This window comes from Stylophora pistillata, chromosome 8, assembly GCF_964205215.1.
Source record: "Stylophora pistillata chromosome 8, jaStyPist1.2, whole genome shotgun sequence".
NCBI lineage: Eukaryota > Metazoa > Cnidaria > Anthozoa > Scleractinia > Pocilloporidae > Stylophora > Stylophora pistillata.
Genome location: NC_142526.1, coordinates 22,287,244 through 22,305,307, shown reverse-complemented (window position 1 = coordinate 22,305,307; position 18,064 = coordinate 22,287,244). Strand labels below are relative to the sequence as shown.

At 38.9% G+C, this 18,064-nt stretch overlaps 3 protein-coding genes across 3 annotated transcripts; 2 read left to right on the top strand and 1 right to left on the bottom strand.

The window, feature by feature from the left end:
* The first annotated feature begins 109 nt into the window (after positions 1 to 109).
* Positions 110 to 2,589, top strand: LOC111325266 (melatonin receptor type 1A-like). Its single transcript, XM_088730796.1, has one exon. It carries the CDS (start codon positions 1,249 to 1,251, stop codon positions 2,164 to 2,166), a length of 918 nt encoding a protein of 305 aa, XP_088586922.1. The 5' UTR covers positions 110 to 1,248; the 3' UTR covers positions 2,167 to 2,589.
* An 809-nt stretch (positions 2,590 to 3,398) lies between these two features.
* Positions 3,399 to 12,530, bottom strand: LOC111325267 (2-oxoglutarate and iron-dependent oxygenase JMJD4). The gene is made up of 9 exons (XM_022929047.2): positions 11,589 to 12,530; positions 10,711 to 10,763; positions 9,654 to 9,998; positions 8,152 to 8,337; positions 7,631 to 7,866; positions 6,830 to 7,043; positions 6,109 to 6,191; positions 4,491 to 4,621; positions 3,399 to 3,821 (listed from the first exon to the last, which is right to left on the bottom strand). The coding sequence occupies exons 2-9, from the start codon at positions 10,751 to 10,753 to the stop codon at positions 3,581 to 3,583; spliced, it is 1,479 nt and encodes a 492-aa protein (XP_022784782.2). The 5' UTR covers positions 10,754 to 10,763; positions 11,589 to 12,530; the 3' UTR covers positions 3,399 to 3,580.
* A 68-nt stretch (positions 12,531 to 12,598) lies between these two features.
* Positions 12,599 to 18,031, top strand: LOC111325268 (kelch-like protein 17). The gene is made up of 3 exons (XM_022929049.2): positions 12,599 to 14,145; positions 15,243 to 15,430; positions 16,742 to 18,031. Exons 1-3 carry the CDS (start codon positions 12,872 to 12,874, stop codon positions 17,017 to 17,019), a joined length of 1,740 nt encoding a protein of 579 aa, XP_022784784.2. The 5' UTR covers positions 12,599 to 12,871; the 3' UTR covers positions 17,020 to 18,031.
* The last annotated feature ends 33 nt before the right edge of the window (positions 18,032 to 18,064 follow it).

Genomic DNA, 18,064 nt, shown 5'->3' with positions numbered 1-18,064 from the left:
AGTTTGACAACCTGGCTGGGTATTGGCTGATGATCAGTACTCTAACAGTGCCAGCGTTACATTTTCTCAGTCATGATCTGAATATCATTGCCTACAAAATAATTGCGATTTTGAGACGCCAGTGCCGTATTTCACTAATCGGGCGACCATCATCCTATTTTACAAGAACAACAGAACGTGCTAAATTTGCGACCATAAAAAAAAAAATATTATATACGTTGTAGAATTAAGCACCTGCGTGTTTTATTTAGTAATGTCGAATAACAAACATTTTGAAATTCTCTCTCTCGTCGGCAAAATACTGGACGATCGCGATACTGTATATTTCTCTATGCTCGTTTGATACTTGTAGAACAACAAGAATCCTAGGATAGCCATTTTTAAACTGTGCTGATGATTTCTTAGCGGTTCGAATCATGGTTACTGGCTCTCTTTTTATAAAGTGATTGAAAATGAAATGATTCGATCTATTCGGTTTGACGTAAACGTCAAGAAGCAATTAAAAAAGTCGGTCACGAAACAATTATCATTCCGTGCAAAAAAAATGCCAAAACCTATTTACTTTATTAACGCAAAGCATTTTCCAAACAAACCTGCCACGATGTCAAGAACTGTATCCGTATTAAACTGCAAATGAATCACAGATGGGCGAAGATTCTTCTTTCTTCCAGCATTATACACTTACTTTTAACTGAAAGGTTAAAAATGGTTTGGTAATTGCTCTTTTATCGCTAGCCGGTCGGTCTAGCTATAGCGACAAAAGAGCAAAACAAAGCAAGTTCAATCGAAAACCAAGTTCATACATTCATGTATGCGATAGTAACTTTCCTTCAAGCCAATTGGGTGCTTTTGGCAGCTGATAATTATTTAATCAAGCAATGTAAAGTAAATTTTCGAAATTTAACATGCAGATACTTCTATGGTAAAGACACGCTACAATTTACCTTCGAGATTACAAACAGAAGTAAAGCGAGACAGTGGTTAAACAGTCAAACTTAACAGTGACTTGATGTTCCTTGCTCTGTTAATCAGAAACCCGCGAACTGATTGAACGAGGAATAATTTAAAAGCACTGACATCTAGCTTGGGCAGGAAATAGCGCTCTTGAATCATTTGTCTTTACTAACTGTTCTAAATAAGTCGAGAGTCTTAGTTATATCTACAAAAACTGACTTATTTTGTAGACACTCTCTTTGCTCGTCTCGCGGAGTCAACACGACTTAATCATCGCCAAGGACGAAATCCTTAATGGAAGAATATTCCAGAAGTACAACACACAAATCCATTCAGGGATTTGTTCTGGTTTCGATGAACATTTTCGCAATCTCCGGAAATATCGTCGTCTGCTGGGTTTTCTACAGAAGGCGAAAGACGCTACGCGTTCCATATTTGTACGTTTTTGCTTTGGCAATCTCTGATTTGACTGTGGCGATTTGCTGTTTCCCCCTCAACATCCAGGCGTTTTTCGAAGATGCTTGGGATCACGGCCATGCCATGTGCCAGTTCACAGGTTTTCTCCTCTACTACTGGGCAGGGATTTCTGTTCCAACCCTCGCTTTAACTGCCGTGAACCGCTATTTCCGTGTGGTCAAAACGCAGATATATCGTAACTACTTTTCGGTGAAGTCAAGCCTCGTCATGATCATGTCTGTATGGGTATTTACACTTTGTGACGGTTTCTTATCAACCTTCGTTGGACCAGTGATATATCAATATGATTCACAGTTCTTCTTCTGTATTGGAACATTCGCCAGCAAGAAGCACCGATTAATTATCGGTGTGTTGTTGCATGTAATCCACGTCTTTATTCCTCTTGTAGTTATTGTGACTTGCTACGCGGGTGTGTTCAAGACGATACGAACACATAATGCAAATGTAACACCCTCATTCCAAGCATGGCCAAATCAGCCTATGACGGCCTTAAACGCATGGGAAATACGAGTTACGCGTTTACTGTTTTTTGTGATCTTGGGGTTTTTCGTATGCTGGATTCCTGTCATAATTATTGGTATTTTGTCGCACTCATCACTGACGAATTTACCTGCATTTGCTTTCGAACTGTACACCGTTTTGGCAATGACTTCCACTGTAATCAATCCATTCATATACGGATTGGGGAATCGGGAATTTCGACGAGAGTTTATGGGGATTTTTAAACGCACATGAGTTGTAAGTAGAAGTTGTGTTAGATCAGTTAGTTAGATTTGAAGTTGTGTTAGAAGTTAGTTAGATTTGACAAACTAGTCTTGCGAATGTCTTATGATCGAATAGATTCAAGTCATTGATCAAGCAAACAGAACGCAACTTGGTAGCATACTATCGGAAAAATAAATTGAAAGGAAAGAAATAGAACAGAACCCAGTTTTTCGAATGCCGATTAGCGCTAATCCAAGGTTAAATTTTAATCCGGGTTTCTTTATTCCTTTGTGCAAAAGTCTTCTCGAAATAATTTTCTCTATTCCTTTAATTAGAACATTCAATCATCAAATTCAAGACAAAAAGAATTATACTGATTTTCTTTTGAAGCTTTCAGATCTGAGATCAGATTTCACACTAACTCTGGGTTATCTTAACTCAGCTTTGAACAAACTGGCCTCGGGTTTTTTTTTTTTGTTGTTGTTGTTGTTGTTTTTTTTTTTCAATTAAGATAAATTGATTTGATAAAAAAAAAAAAGAAAAGAAAACGTATTCCATGCTGTGTAAATGGATGGAATAAAAATAGAGAGATTTTCCTGGAAAGCACAAGTTATCAAGCGTGTTGTGCACCTATACGCTAATATACAGACTGCACTGTAAGAAGATTCACGAGAAACAACAGATGGCCATTTGTTGTACATTGTTGCCAACTGTCAAATGAAGCTCTTATCTTTTTGATAATCTGTAAAGTTTTGTTTGATTTCGTGAGTTTTTCATCCACTGCTCTTGAAACACCTGCCAATATTAAACAGCCGAACTTTCTTAAAAAGAAAAACATTGTTGAAATAGTAAAGGTGGAAGCGCTCATAGCAAGTCATTTACATCCCTTCCCGTTCGCCCCCACATTTAACTTACAAATGTCAGACCAGCATTGCATTCAGTATGCTCAAAACTTATACTTCAGTTGTTAAGAGTTCCTAAATTTTAACCCAGGCGAGGAATGACGCAACGTCTTCAACATATCATGGAGCCAGTTCTTTTTTATAGGATCTAGACTACGAAATTTCACGAAGCAACCAGGTGGAAATTCAGACATGGCTGCTTTGTGAACTTTGATATATCGTGCAAAAGGACTGAGAAAATTTATGTCAACCTTATTCAGGTTGTCATGCTCAGGTTTTTCGCCAATTTCTTCAAAAGATTTTGTATCAGCACCTGTAATCTTCCAAATACAATTACAACCCATGAGCATTTTTCCAAAGTTCAGTGGAATACAATTATATTTTGCACCCGTAACAGGATATGACATCAAAAGTAACACGATGTCAAGCGATTTTTACTAAAAATTTAGAAGTGTTTTTTTAGAACGAATTTACAGATATATTGGAAATACTCTAAGAGGTGAAGAATAAACTGTTGTTTCCTTCGGAAACCCAATTTAGTCTCAAACAATAGTTTTAGTACTCCCTGAAAGGAAGTCTTTCAAGGCCTGCAGTCTTCTGGAATTTTCGTCCTCTTCAGTGAGTCCATCTCCTTTGACAGGTGCTTCAAAATCTAGATCTTCCTGTTGAAAATATTGTGGATATTTCTGGGCGTATAACTCCCTGAGTTGTTCGAATGTTCTGCCAATAAAGCCTCCATCACTGTCTGCCTGCTCCCTAAGTTCAGTGAGGCAGTTTCTCAGACTAGTTTGGAAAGAAACCGAAAATAATAGATTCAGGTTAGATCTCTCAATTGAAAATAATTTTACAAACTGACACAATTATCATAGTCTTTGAGAGCTGACGAATAGCTCCAAAAACGAATACTGCGATTTGTTTGTGATTTGAAAGATGTCAAATGGAGCCGTAAAGTGCGTACACGCGTGATAATCGTAATTACAACCATTATTTTCGCTTGCCTACTTATTCTTTAAAGTCTTAATGAAACGAACATCACAAAACAAATAGCAGGGTGAAACAAATTAACAAAGCATAAGCAATCAAACAATGTCATTTGAGGAATCACATTTGGGTGTACTAAACTTATTAAATTAACTGCAACATTTGGCTTTAAATAAAGACTTCGCATTCCTAAATTCCAAAACACATAGAGGTGACTAACCTTAACTGAAAAAAAAAAAAACCAAAACAAAAACAAAAAAAAACAGGAGTACACGTAAGTGTCCAAGTCAACCCCCAATGCCAAGTTCAAACGGACGTGATTGGTTAAATTATCAAATCACGTGCGCCGCGCGTGAATACAAAAGAATACTTAAAGCGGGAGACAGCTGCCGTATTACACTCGCAAAAACTTTATAAAACGTGTGGAATAAATAAGTGACCACTCAAAACTGAAGGTATGATAAATCTCACCTATATTTGTTACAAAAATTCTGCGTAACGCTAACAGTGTCATCCAGATTGACAACACTATGCCACCATCCGGTCGGTATAAACACAATATCACCTGGTTTCTGCACGCACTCTATGGGTAAGTTGCTCTTCTAACAACGATAACGATGACGATAATGAAAACGGTCAACATTCAAAGGTATCGCTCATTAAAACTTGATACGATGAATACATATATCTTATTAGACGTTTTGTTGTGTAGTATCGCTGAGTATTTTTACGAGTTGTGCCGTATTTTGAGTCAAAAGACAAATAGCGAGTAAAAATACTCAGCGATACCACACAACAAAACGTCTTATAAGTTATTTATTATCCAACACGCCAAACTGTTATTTCAGTGCGGGCGAATTTCGCGGATATTTATTTACGGGGAGTGCGTGACAGAAGTATGCGAAGCGGAACGGAATTGGCGCGTTTTCGTGTTGCTGTTTCTATTTTCGTCAATAAATGAAGAAATTTCCAGGTCGTCTAGCTGTTTTTCTTCGTTCGATTCATCTGATAAACTTGGATGTATATTTGCCAGGCATTCTAAATCTTCGTCGTCGGAAATATGATTCAAATTGTCCGCCATTTTTTTTTCGTAACTACAATTCGCGATGCGAGAAAACCTGTTTAACCGGTACTCTAGAGTACAAATATTGCGTGATATTTGTACTCGTCTATGGCGTTATTTGTACTCTACGAAGTGTAGTTGGATAATAAAGCTCTGTAATGTCCAGGCCCCGGTTGTTCAAAGGTTGGATAACGCTCTCCACTGGATAAAAAATGATATCCGGTGGATAACGCTATACGTTTAACTGTGTGACTCATCCGCTGGACAGCTATTTATCCGTTGGATAGCGTTATCCGCCTTCTATGCAATTGGGCCCAGGAATTTTAATCATACATATTTAGTCTAGAGTTTCTTTTTCATGCTGTGGTCTCATATATTCCTACCCTTTATTTGATCTATCATATCTTATGTGCTCTTTTTGTGTTTCTATCCTAAATCAAACCTTTCGCTGATTGATTATACTTTGGCTTTGCACAGTTTTCTTTAAATTTCTTTATTCCACCTATTGTTTCCTGATCTGTTATATTTTCTCCCAGCAAAACAAAGCTTTTGTGTTATGTGACCTTTCCCAATTCCTAAATTTTAACAGATTTTAACCAATCAAAATCGCGTTCAGCAAAAGAAGCTTCTAGCGTATGAGTTATCTCCGAGACACCAACGGTGAGTCCTATTTTTTTATCCATTTTTTTTATTTTTTTACCACAGTCTTATAGATATTACCCAATCATTATCTAACTGTGGTCAAAATTCGAAAGAAATCTATATTGGAGTTATCTGACGCCGAATGTCCTTAACCCTTTCGCGCCTCTGATATGATTGTTAATTCTGCTACCTCTTTGATACTCATTTCCTTGTAAATTTGCTGTTGGAACAATATAACGATTTCTACGTACGTAATACCTAATAATTTTGAATATCCTCATTACCTTTGTGCTTGATGAAATATATACATATATATATGAATTATGGGATAAGAGTACCTGTTAATCACTTCTAGAAGTTAAAGGATTAACTCGAGATTCATACCAAATACGGTCGGGTGTAAATCCACCAGTAAAACGCATCCTCCATGTCGTAGTCTCTTTTTTGGTAATAATTGTTCTTCACACCTAGAGGATATGAAAAAATTTAAGCTTACGGTTATCTCCTTCATTTGGGCAGTTTTAAGGCCACAACTGGTATCTGTTGTTCTTTAAGAGGGACATAATATTTATTTAAAACTGCAACGTTTTTGAAAACAGGTATATACCTATGTACCTATATAAATATATCAACAGGTCTGTCGGGATGAAAGTGTAGCCCCTGTTTTTTCCTATCTCAATGTATATTATTTTTATGTATCGAGCACTGTAATACGAAAAATTGAAATGCAGACTTGCTATATATATTTAGTATAATTTCAGAGCTGAGCAAAGAGTTTCCAGCAATCTGATTGGTCGAGCGTTTCCTTATATGACGCTATATAAACCGCTCCACGCGGTTTATATAAAATGTTAAAATAAGATATTAATAAATTTTACCAAAATGTTATGATTTTAGAAATTTCTCTGTTGTTCAGCTCTGAATTTATACTAAAACAATTATTCGCCTCAGGTTCGGTGAATATTGTCGAATAATCCCCTCGACTTCGTCTCGGGGATTATTCGACGATATTCACCTCGCCTTCGGCCTCTTACTGAAGTTGAGTTGCCATGCACTGGTCTGATGTAGGGGCTGGGCTGTCTGCATAGCTTTCCTTATCACTTACCTGGAATGTGATAGACGGAGGGAGGGTACATGCCCCATAATTTAGCCCCTTGTACCAGAGCTAGCCAGCCGGTTGTATTGGCAGGGTCTACGTGCCATCCTGAGCCGCTCCGTTTGGCAGCCATGATAATCCACCGCCAGTCAAGGCGAAGCTCTTCCTCCACATTGTTCATGAAGTCATCTGACTCCGCGAAGAAGTCTGGGATGATGTAGTCCTGCATTGACAAGGAAGAGTACATATTTGAAAATGTGCCTAGAAAGGAAGTCCATCGTATGAACTAAAGGTTAAGTTGTGTCTTGTACACAAGCTCACCCGGCCAGATTTCACTCTTTTGCTCCTTAAGATTAGCGTCGACTCGTCAAAAAAGCTTTAGAAATGCGTCGGGTGGGGGGCAGGGGGCAGGGGGCAGGGGGCAGGGGGCAGGGGGATGAGTTACTTGCGATGAACCACAGGAAGAGCGACAATTCCCTCAGAAGTCCCCTGCTAAGGAGACTAGTGTGCACATAGGCAGCCATAAGAATCACTCAAAGTGTTTGCAAGTTTTGCAATCATTACACTGATGAGTGGAATTCGAGTCTCCTTCGTTTCCAATTTTTTTTGTGTTGATGTTAATAGTTGCAGTAGACGAATGCGTGCCACTGTGTCAGTTGGCTATAGGAATAATAATGCACGTGACATATGCACGCCCCTTACGACATACCAATACGGTAACGACAGGCTACATTTTGTATAAAAGCAATGGTTCTATTGATGGATTGAATTCGTCACTCCCCACGACTCGAGCGTCTCTCGAAAATTTACCTCTCGCAGCTCAGGGTACAGATCAAACACATCTGACATAAATATAACCCATGGTGCAGTCTCATTGGCGGCTCTCTCCTTCAGATACTTCACGTAGTTTGTTAGTGGCACTGGGGTTAGCCTCTGACCAACATAAACGCCGTCCTCTATGCGAGGGTCATGCTGGAATGTCTCAAACAGCCACTTGTTCATGGCTTTCCAGTTGTCCATCATCCCCGTTATTATACAAGCTTGACCTGCAAATTCTCATTCATTATTAAGACTTAAATCGGAGATACCTAAGTGCCTGTACATTTTAGCTAAGTATGTAATATCCCACAGTAGGAACTAAACGCTTAATAAAGTTTAGGAGAATTTCGAAAATTTATTTCAATTTAAGTCGCAACTAGTTTCGTTGGCACTACCTTATGAAAAAATAACAGTAGACTTACTTCACCATTGCGTTTAGGCAGTTTACTTAATATGCCATTGCAGAATCAACTGAACGTCAACGACAAAGTAAACGAATTACAAACCAGTACCTGGTTTCATGCATTTCTCAGTGAACTCTTCTTTGCTGGGTTTATGTATCTTTGGAATGGTACAGTGCGTTTCGTGTATTGGCCAAATGTCCTCCACATCCAGTTTCCTCAGATAATCTTCAAAAGCGCGTAGTCTGGATATAAATCTCTTTTCGTGCGGCTGAAGGTCATCTATGTTGTGCAAAGCTTTGAACGTGGGAGGAAGAAATAACGATTAATTGACTTTCTTGTTTGTCATAGTTTCACTCACTCTTTTTTGTAGAAAAAATTTGCACTGTTAAGCAGATCGACGGATTTAATTTCAGTGAGTAGGGTAGCCCTACAGCATTGTCTCACCTCCATTTTATTTTGTCCCATTTCCTTGAAAGTGAACAAGGCGGGATCAAATACACTCAAGGACCCACCCATCCCTTCCCTTCTAAGCACGTTTCATTAACCCTCTGACCCCTAAGAGTGACCAGCATCTACTTTCTCCTTACAATATCACCCCTGAATCACACATTAAGGTTAGGAGAATACAGGAAATGATCACCAACTAAACAAGCTCTTGATTGTTTAACAATTCTTCTCGTCAGCGCCTTAGGAAATGTATCGAAAACAGTACTGGTGTTAGGGTGTTAAAGGTTAAGACCTTGAATTTTTTTTTTTGCTATCTTTAAGGACAGAGCTGAATAACATATACGCATGCGCCAGGATTTGCCACGGAAACACAGATTTTGAGTCGTTCGTATGGTTGATTTCCTATTCTGTTGCTTCGAGGCGTCGTTTTCCTTGCCGCTTTTCTTTTACAGAACAACCTCCAAAAATTTGGTACACCCCCTAAAAATTTTCAAAAATTAATTTTCTCCTTCAAAGCTTTGGAAATAGGAAAGTGTCTTCAACGAAAACAGAGTTCCTCGGTTTTAATGGTCAGCCCTTATTATTTTCCGCTAATTTCGCTAAATTTTAGACCTAGGACACTTGAGCCCGCGTTGTTGACCGCATACCCGCTGACGTAGCATTTCATTATTCAGCTCTGTCATCTTTAAGCGCTCGCTATTTTTATCCCACACGTGAATGGAAATAATTCTTGATTATGGCTTGAAAAATTTATTTCTTATTATTTTTGGTATCGATTCATTAAACCTCTTCCAACTTCGATGAAAACGACTCATAAACCATAACTCTCGTACTCTCCTTGCAATATCTTACATTTATAGAATTGGGTCAGTCTGAAGAAGGAGCACCATAGAGTGGTGAGTTTGGAAAGTCAGTGTCAATCCAATAAGCGCTCGAGCTCGAATTTAATACTGCAGCGCCTCTCGGAAACTAGGAACTGTGCATAACCGCTGCGCAAACCTTTTTCACCGATAGGTGCCGTGGATTTTTCACACAAGCCAACCAAACTCTTCTGAGTCAGGCGCTGAATGAATTAAACAAAGTTTTCGACGACACGCAGAAAAAAATCACTCTAAATTCCAAGCATTTACACTGAATTGCAGCATGTAAATTGAAAGACTTACATTCCACTTGATCGCCTTCGATGTAAAACGTATCTGACTTTTGACACAGTTTCCGGCCACCCTTAAGCGATCCACAAATTTTCAACTTGTATTCGCCACTTTTCAAGGTCTCAGGCACGAGTACGTGCTTTACGTAAACTGATTTTCCTCCAGTTTTTTGAGGAAATATGATATCAGATGGGTACGCATGAGCAGTGTGACCTTTGCTGTCTGTTACTTCCATACTCCAGGTGTCGATCTCCCCCTGATCAGATGCGATGACGACCCGTCTAGCCTTTCCGTTTGCAACCCATAAACTCGTATTCTTAGGAAGTAATATTTCAAATGCACCGTCTGCAAGGCTAGCTAAAAACAAAGACAAAGACAAAAGACAAATTTTAGTAATATTCGTTTGGTAGAAAAACAAGAAAATTACACGCAAGTATGGTAATCACAGATATACTTCTTGAGGAGTCTTTTTTTTTCTTTTGATGCAAGGTCACTGCAGCTACTGTTCTTCCAGGAATACTCTCGTTGCTGAGGCGACGGTTTTGTAGGCAATCACAACCTGCGCAAACTTTGTATCATAAGATTGTTTACTTCCAAATCCTCCTACGATCTCCGAAAACGCCACGAGCTAAAAATTGACCTCAGTCCTAACACCCCAATAATAAGGACTAATACCTCTGTTAGTAATTGACCCTCTTCTTGCCAAAGCTAGTTACCAAGAGTAGGATGGAATCACATATTTATAATATAGGTGGCCTCATGCGTTCAAGATATTGATTAAGTGCGTGGCCTGTGTGGTTCACGGTCTATTATTTTCTGAGCGCGTTTTTTTTTTTTATCAGTTTCTCGTGCTAATCGAACAATTCTATCTGTGTCTAATGAATCTCTATAGCTACTGCATGATGAAAATCTTTCGTATGCAACAACAAACCTGATGTGAATATCTATAACAATAATTCTGAGTGCGAAATGATCACAAATTCTAATTTTCCTTAAAAAAAAAAAAAATGAAAATCAGGGAGTAAGTCCGTGTAATCTACACTGCAGTTTCAGATCCATTCATTCTTACCAGGCACAAATAACAGAGACGCAATCGTGTAGATTAATGCCATCTTTATTTCCCTTGAACGAAAACAAAAAAAGAATATAGTTGGTTTTTGCTTCATAGGGAATATTTAATAAGGATGCATAGAACACTCAAACCGCAATATATCAAGTTGGAAACATCATTTGTAATACTGAATCACAAGTAAGTAAACGGTTGAATCAAAAACATATACCCTTGGTATCTTGTACACCTCTAGTTGAACCCATCGCAACGTATATTAGTTTACAATTTAACGGTTCAATCACAAGTAAGTTAACGGTTGAGCCAAACGCATATATCCTTGTTATCCTCTACACCTCTGTTTGAACTCCCAGTTTACACAAGGGTTTCAATGAATTTTTGCATGAGCGGCTGTTTGTTATGGGCGGCCGTAAGGCGAAACCCAAACACGAGAGCCTTCCCGCAGATTAAAACCCTTTAACTCCCAGAAGTGATAAACATGTAATTTCTCCCTATAATATCCACACATTATCCAGCAAACAGTTGATGAGAATACTCAAACTTATTAGGTAGAGGTTATTATCTTGATTTAACACCAAACTCTTGTAACTATTTTACAAGGAAATGTGTAGCAGCTAGAGGAGAGAAGGTCACAATCAAATCTTAGGGTTCAAGGGGTCAAACAGACAGTGGTGAGAGCTTGGTACACTGATGTATTACAGGCGGCGGTATACAGCGCGCCGGGAACTAACTTTCGTCATTGAGACTCCTGGTTCACTCCAAATACTGATCACCCTCTTATCTCAAAGTTGAGATTATGCAGCTCGAATGATCGCCGATGCATCAAGTTTTCTTTTGTTATCAAGGTTCTAGAAAAAGAGGTACAGTAATATACTTACAATGCCGAGCGAGGTTTATCCCTTTTCTCTGTAACTTTCTTCCTATTACCCAATGTGATAGTTTGTGATAGAGGCTTGATCAGTCCTCTGCATTCGATAGGAACCAATGACACCTGTTATGGTTTCCACCATTCACGTTGTTCAAACACAGTGCACAGGCTGAATCAATAGATCTGCGAAACTCAGTGGTTTTAAGAGAAAAATAAATCAAAATTTTCGTTTTTATTCATTACGTCGTAAAAGTTTGGTTAAATTACCCGATAGATAATTCAAACCTTTGCGAGATTTAAGTTCGTTTAAAAGATTCTTCGATGAACTCGACGCTCAATTATATCACCTTCACATAAATTATCATGATAAATAATAAACTCCTTGCGGCCGTCTAGCTGAAGACTGGAAATTTTTACTATTCCCATCCTAAGGCCAAAGACTATGGACACCTGGTTAGGGATGAGAGACTTTATAGCCACTCTGGGGTTCAGTTTTCAAACGCACGTCCTGCGTATTTATGGCGGCACACACCAAATGAATGTCCGTGTTTGAGAATTTGATCATCCGCGTACGCATTGTTTCTCCCGTCCATCATGTTTTCTTTGAATCGAAGTTCCTTTTCGCAACTTTTCATTTTGAGGTTATTTTCGTCGTTTAGATTGAGATTTTTTTTTCTCTTGTGTTTCATCTTTTCGTCTGGTCCTCGTTTGATTTTGTTAGCATTATCATAAGTAACTCATCTTTTCAAGTTTAGACAGAAGAGAATTGTTTCTCTATTGGATTGTGAATTTTTTGAAAGGAACAACGTTATGTCGTGATAGCAGAAAACTGATTTCACAGACAAAATTGGGAAGGAACTCCTTCTTCCCATTTATTTAACCCTATAATGCCTTAATGCAGCGCCAGCGGCGGCTTTGCGCGAGCTAATCCAATCACATCGGTTCGCCATATTGACCGGGGGAAAAAATAGTTCCTGGGTTCTAGTAATAAATCATATGCTTTGTAATGCTTTGTTTATGCTGGCGACGTATGTTTCTCTTTCGAGATGATCTGAATTTAGCACGAATAAAAAGGTCATAGTGCGGCGGCTTACGACAAAAAGATTAAAAAAGCTGACTTGACGAAGGATCAGTTTGTCTTGAGGGATCACGGCGCGATCTTATCGAGGAACGCAACACTTCCTGTCATCTCAGCACAGCGAAGTATAGAGGAAGTTTGTTGCAGAAAGTTTCGGTACACGAACGTTTCTACTTTACAGACAGCGATCTTCCAGAACCAGTGGCGAGACGAATATGCAGCAATTCAGAGCGAAATTTCATCAAGAGATACGAGTGGAGTTCATATCGCATTTCTCGCCGACGCACACGGAAGAAGCATTTTGTTGTATGAAAATAATGAGGTCGAAGGGCGAACTGTGTGATGTAAACTTACTCGTTGGAGAACCTCAGCGGCGGATTGCCGCGCATCGACTTGTGTTGGCATCATCTAGTCCATATTTTCAAGCCATGTTTACGGGTGAGCTAATCGAAAGCAGGCAAAGAGACATAACGCTGCAAGGAGTCGATGCCGATGCCATCGAACTGCTTGTAGACTTTGCCTACACCGCGCGCATTCAAGTAAGCGAAGATAACGTGCAAGCTTTGCTTCCCGCGTCGAGTTTATTACAACTAACTAGCGTAAAAGACGCTTGCTGTGAATTTCTTAAGAATCAGCTTCATCCCTCAAACTGTCTTGGTATCCGGGCGTTCGCCGACACTCATACTTGCGTTGACTTATTAGAATCGTCGCATCGTTTCGCCCTTCAGCACTTTTTGCAAGTCTCGCAAACCGAGGAATTTATGCTACTTTCTGTCGAACAAGTCTTGGATCTCATCTCTAATAGTGACGTGAACGTAGAAAATGAGGAGCAAGTGTACAATGCGGTTATAAACTGGGTCAAGTTCGACGTAGACAATCGCAGGGAATTTGTGAGAGACCTGTTACCATTTGTGAGGCTTCCCCTGTTGACTAGAGAATGCTTAATGACCCGCGTCGAAACGGAAGTATTGATTCGGAATACCCCTGACTGCAAAGACTTGCTCATCGAAGCGATGAAGTACCACCTTTTACCAGAGCAGCGCTCAGTGCTTCAAAGTCCCAGAACTGTCTCTCGTAAGCCTACTGGACAGGTGCCAATCTTGTTTGCCATTGGTGGGGGCAGTTTGTTCGCCATTCATAGTGAGTGCGAGTGCTATGATCCCAGGATTGACAGATGGTGCATGGTGACTCCCATGTCAACCAAACGTGCTAGGGTGGGTGTTGGGACAGTATGTGGAAAGATTTATGCTGTTGGTGGATATGATGGGAGTAATGACTTGGCAACAGTTGAAGCCTACTGTCCTCAGAGTAACCAGTGGTTGTTAGTTCCATCCATGGGAACTCGTCGTAGCTGTCTGGGTGTTGCTGTCTTAAATGGTTTAATTTATGCCATTGGTGGCTATGATGGAGCATCCTGTTTGAACAGTGTTGAGAGATTTGACCCTTTGACAGCTCAGTGGATGTCGGTTGCAGCCATGAACACAAGAAGGTATCTTTTTCTTTTGGTGGATACTTGTACAAATCAAATAACTTTCTGACATTAAATTTCTATGCCACATCTCTTTTTCATATATTTGACAATTATTGTAAAATTAGGAAATTGAGTGATATGACCTCATTAACATTATTTGTAGAGAAACTTCAAAGAGTTGTGAATAAACCATGCATAATGGTAAAGAGATTTTTAAGGATGGAGAATATACACACAAATTGAAGTTGTTTAGTGAAGAAAACATCTGCTCAATTTCTCAAGGTGAACAAAACAGTACAGAACTTGAGTTGTATTACAGGTCTCTGGGGTTCAGTTGATGTCTGTAACTTGAATGAGCCACTTACGAGAATGGGCCTCTTGAAAGCAGCCACAACAGGTGTTAATTAGCCATCAGTAGCCTCCTGGGCATGCTTTGCAAGTTGGGAACATTACAATACCGTGTAGACAATAATCACCCCAGAGGCAGGCCAAAACATGTCTAACAGACTGTTAGACTAAAGTTTGGACTGAAAAGCCATCTTTGCCTGTTTGGTTGTAATCCCCAAACAGACTGCCAATCTTCAGCCAGGGGTCTGTAATTTTCTTGTCAGCAGTGCAAATAAGACCTTTTTGCTCAGTAACATTTCAAAATTGTTACAGAAGTTATAAGCAACAAAACAAGCACCAAGATAAGGTCTGTTGACAAAAGTGTCAATTAAGAAATCACTTGGCATCACAGCCAACAAGCAGTGCTCAACCAACATTGTATAGAGTGACATACTGTACTTATATCTTATTAACCAAGCGCGAGGGCCGTACTGGGAGAATATCGGCCTGAGGTCTTGACAGTATGGACCGAGCGCTGATATTCTTCCAGTACGGTCCTGAGCAAGCTTGGTTAATAAGAGATTTATTATATGACTGAAGTTCAAAGGGACACAAGTGCGGTATCATTCGGGACAGTGCCCGGTCCAATACTGAGAGAATATTGACCGGCAATAGAGCATTTTTGATTGGTTGATTTTAGTTATTGGCCCTCTGACTGCCCGAGTCATGTAATAAAGTGACATACTGTACAATGTCTGATTCTTACCTCCAACACTTTCTTCCCTCAGGCGGTATGTGCGTGTGGGTGTAGTGAATGGCGTAATTTATGCCATAGGAGGCTATGATGGAAGTGCACACCTAAACACAGTGGAGTGCTTTGACCCCATGACCAATACATGGAGAACAGTTGCCAGTATGGCCAGTAGAAGAAGCAGTGCTGGTGTGGCTGTACTGAATGACATGCTGTATGTTGTTGGTAAGTTACAGGAGTAGAGTCTTCCTGTTAGCATATTGGGCTGCATCTTCTGTAATTGTAGCCAGCTGTCATGTTTCCTTTACTCAGTCTTTAATCCCATTCGCACCAGCAAAACATGTCAAGTAAAACTGCATTTAACTGAATGAAAATAGGAACATGAGTTACTAAGAAACTGAGTTTCCCATAGGCTTGAAGTAGTCACTAACTTTTATTTTCAATGTGCTAAACTACCATTTCAACTTTGTTGATATGTTCAAATTATTTCGTTACCCCCACTGACGCAGCCCCAAACAGTTTCTTTTTTTAGAAACTAACAGCCTTTATTCATTTGTTAAATTAGAAGTTAAGTAAACAAATTTAAACGGTGTTTAGCAGAACAGCTTTAAAACATTTTTGAGCTTTGGTGTGAAGGGCATATTTGTCTAACATTGAGATAAAATAAACAGGTGCATGAAATGTGCACACCTTATTTTCTGTTTTGAATCTCCCTTTTATCCCTGTCTTGGTCTGAGAATAAGCTTTAAGTCATCATCATCCATTTGCTCTGACAAAGGGCCAATTCTTGGAGTATTAGTTTTAATTGTTGATAAAACAAAGCCTCTAAAAGCGTTTGTTAAATAGCCAGAGGAGTTTTACCATCAGCCACTTTGTCTACCGTGTATTTCAATTGCAAACAATGTAGTCATTCTGTATGGGATACCAAAGTATCAAAGGGACAAACTACAGAGGATCCAGAATATCGCTGCTCGTATGATAACCGGAACACGAAACACTGACCATATCACACCTATTTTAAAGAATCTACATTGGCTGCTAATCGAAGCAACAGTTAATTTTAAGATATTACTTATAACTTATAAGATCTTAAATGAGCAATCTGCTAGTTATTTAGAACCTATTATACAAGAATACCACCCATCAAGAACACTAAGATCATCAACTCGCTTACAGTTATGCATCCCACCTATTAAATCCAATTCCTATGGTGGACGTGCTTTTTCAGTATCTGCACCGAAACTGTGGAACTCAATTCCCGAATATAATAAAAGAGTAGAAACAGTAGAAACATTCAAAACTAGGCTTAAGACATTTTTGTTTAAAAAACATTACTGTTAATTAATTACTTATTCTTATGTCTTAATAATCTGTTGTTAGGCGCATTGAGATTAGAAATGTGCCCTATAAGCATCTATTTATTATTATTATTATTTTTATTAGTCAGTGCTGCAGGAACTCAAGACATGTAGTATTTCATAAAGTGTCCATTATTTAAAAATTCTCTTTAACACCTCTTTTGCCATGTACATGTAGGTGGCAATGATGGAGCGTCTTGTTTGAACACAATGGAACGCTATGACCCTGTTGCGGATGCTTGGACTTGCCTGGCCCCAATGAGCATTCGCCGTAGCACCCATGATGTGGCAGTGATTGACAGCGTATTGTTTGCAGTGGGTGGCAATGATGGCAGCTCCAGTCTTAACAGTATTGAAAAGTATGACCCAGATACCAACAAGTGGACTTCAGTTGTCTCCATGAGCACAAGAAGAAGCAGTGTAGGGGTGACTGTGGCTCATGTTTTGCTGCTCTAAAGCTAGAACATTAGAAGGTTTATTGAAATGAGTGACTTAATGGTAATTGGTTTTGATTGGTATAATATTTCATGTTCTATATATTGATGGTCAATTTCTACCACCTGTACTGTGTGTAAATTATTTTATTTTGCAGGGTTGTAAAACTGTTTCTGTATCTTTGCATGGTGTCCTAAACAGCTGTTGTTTGGTCTTGTCATGCAACTCTCTCTGTCCTCCACCACTGCCTGCTTCATGGTGGGGGAGAGAGCATGCATGATGAGATCAAACAACAGCTCCAAAAGGCGATGATTGACCACCATGTTTGTTTGATGAGTTACAGATTGAAGTACATTGTGTATCAGACCTAAAAAAATAGTGTAGTCAAGTTACACTTCATAGACTTTATAAACAGATTTTCCCCAATATATCAAAACCCATCTCCAAATTGGTGACTGAAAATTAACACAAGGTCAATCCTTGTTAAAGCTACATGCTGCTGTGTTTTTTCAGAATTCTTTTTATAAAAGAAAGCTTAGTGCAAATCACCTATAAAGATTTGTCACTTGCTATAATAATATAATTCACTTCATAAGAAATCCATACTAGCATAAGATTTCTTTGTTCTGTAATTTTACAAATGTTCATGCAGCCTTGTCTTTTCTGAGAAAATTCATTATCAAATACTGGAGACTGACAACATCTAAGTCGTTTTAGGGTATTTAGACTTGTACTTCAGTTTAATTAATAGTTACAATCAAACAAATATCTTCCGAATATGCATTTTCAACAGTTTACTTCTCTCTGATTTTGAATTGTGTGGACATTACAATCTTTACCATTTTTGAGTTTTTTTGCAAGATTACTGAGTTTGACTTTTCTGTATTTGCTATCATAATGCATGGAAACTTTTCATTTTGTTGTTCTATTTGAAGATGTTAGTTGCCCTTATAAGGGAGTTGATTGCACTTTTACATTGCAATCATGTACAAAGTTCTTGTATCTAATAAAGTTAATTCAGATTTTTAGTTCATTGAATTGCAACTTTTAATTTGTGCACAAATGC

What these genes read in the sequence shown, in the direction of transcription:
- LOC111325266 (XM_088730796.1), top strand. Translation starts at nt 1,249, where the DNA reads ATGGAAGAATATTCCAGAAGTACAACACACAAATCCATTCAGGGATTT.
- LOC111325268 (XM_022929049.2), top strand. Translation starts at nt 12,872, where the DNA reads ATGCAGCAATTCAGAGCGAAATTTCATCAAGAGATACGAGTGGAGTTC. An exon ending in GCAGCCATGAACACAAGAAG is followed by an intron (nt 14,146 to 15,242) that starts GTATCTTTTTCT and finishes TTCTTCCCTCAG; the next exon opens with GCGGTATGTGCGTGTGGGTG. An exon ending in TGACATGCTGTATGTTGTTG is followed by an intron (nt 15,431 to 16,741) that starts GTAAGTTACAGG and finishes ATGTACATGTAG; the next exon opens with GTGGCAATGATGGAGCGTCT.
- LOC111325267 (XM_022929047.2), bottom strand. Translation starts at nt 10,753, where the DNA reads ATGGCATTAATCTACACGATTGCGTCTCTGTTATTTGTGCCTG. An exon ending in TGAGAAATGCATGAAACCAG is followed by an intron (nt 7,867 to 8,151) that starts GTACTGGTTTGT and finishes GAGAATTTGCAG; the next exon opens with GTCAAGCTTGTATAATAACG. An exon ending in CTCCGTCTATCACATTCCAG is followed by an intron (nt 6,192 to 6,829) that starts GTAAGTGATAAG and finishes CATATCCTCTAG; the next exon opens with GTGTGAAGAACAATTATTAC.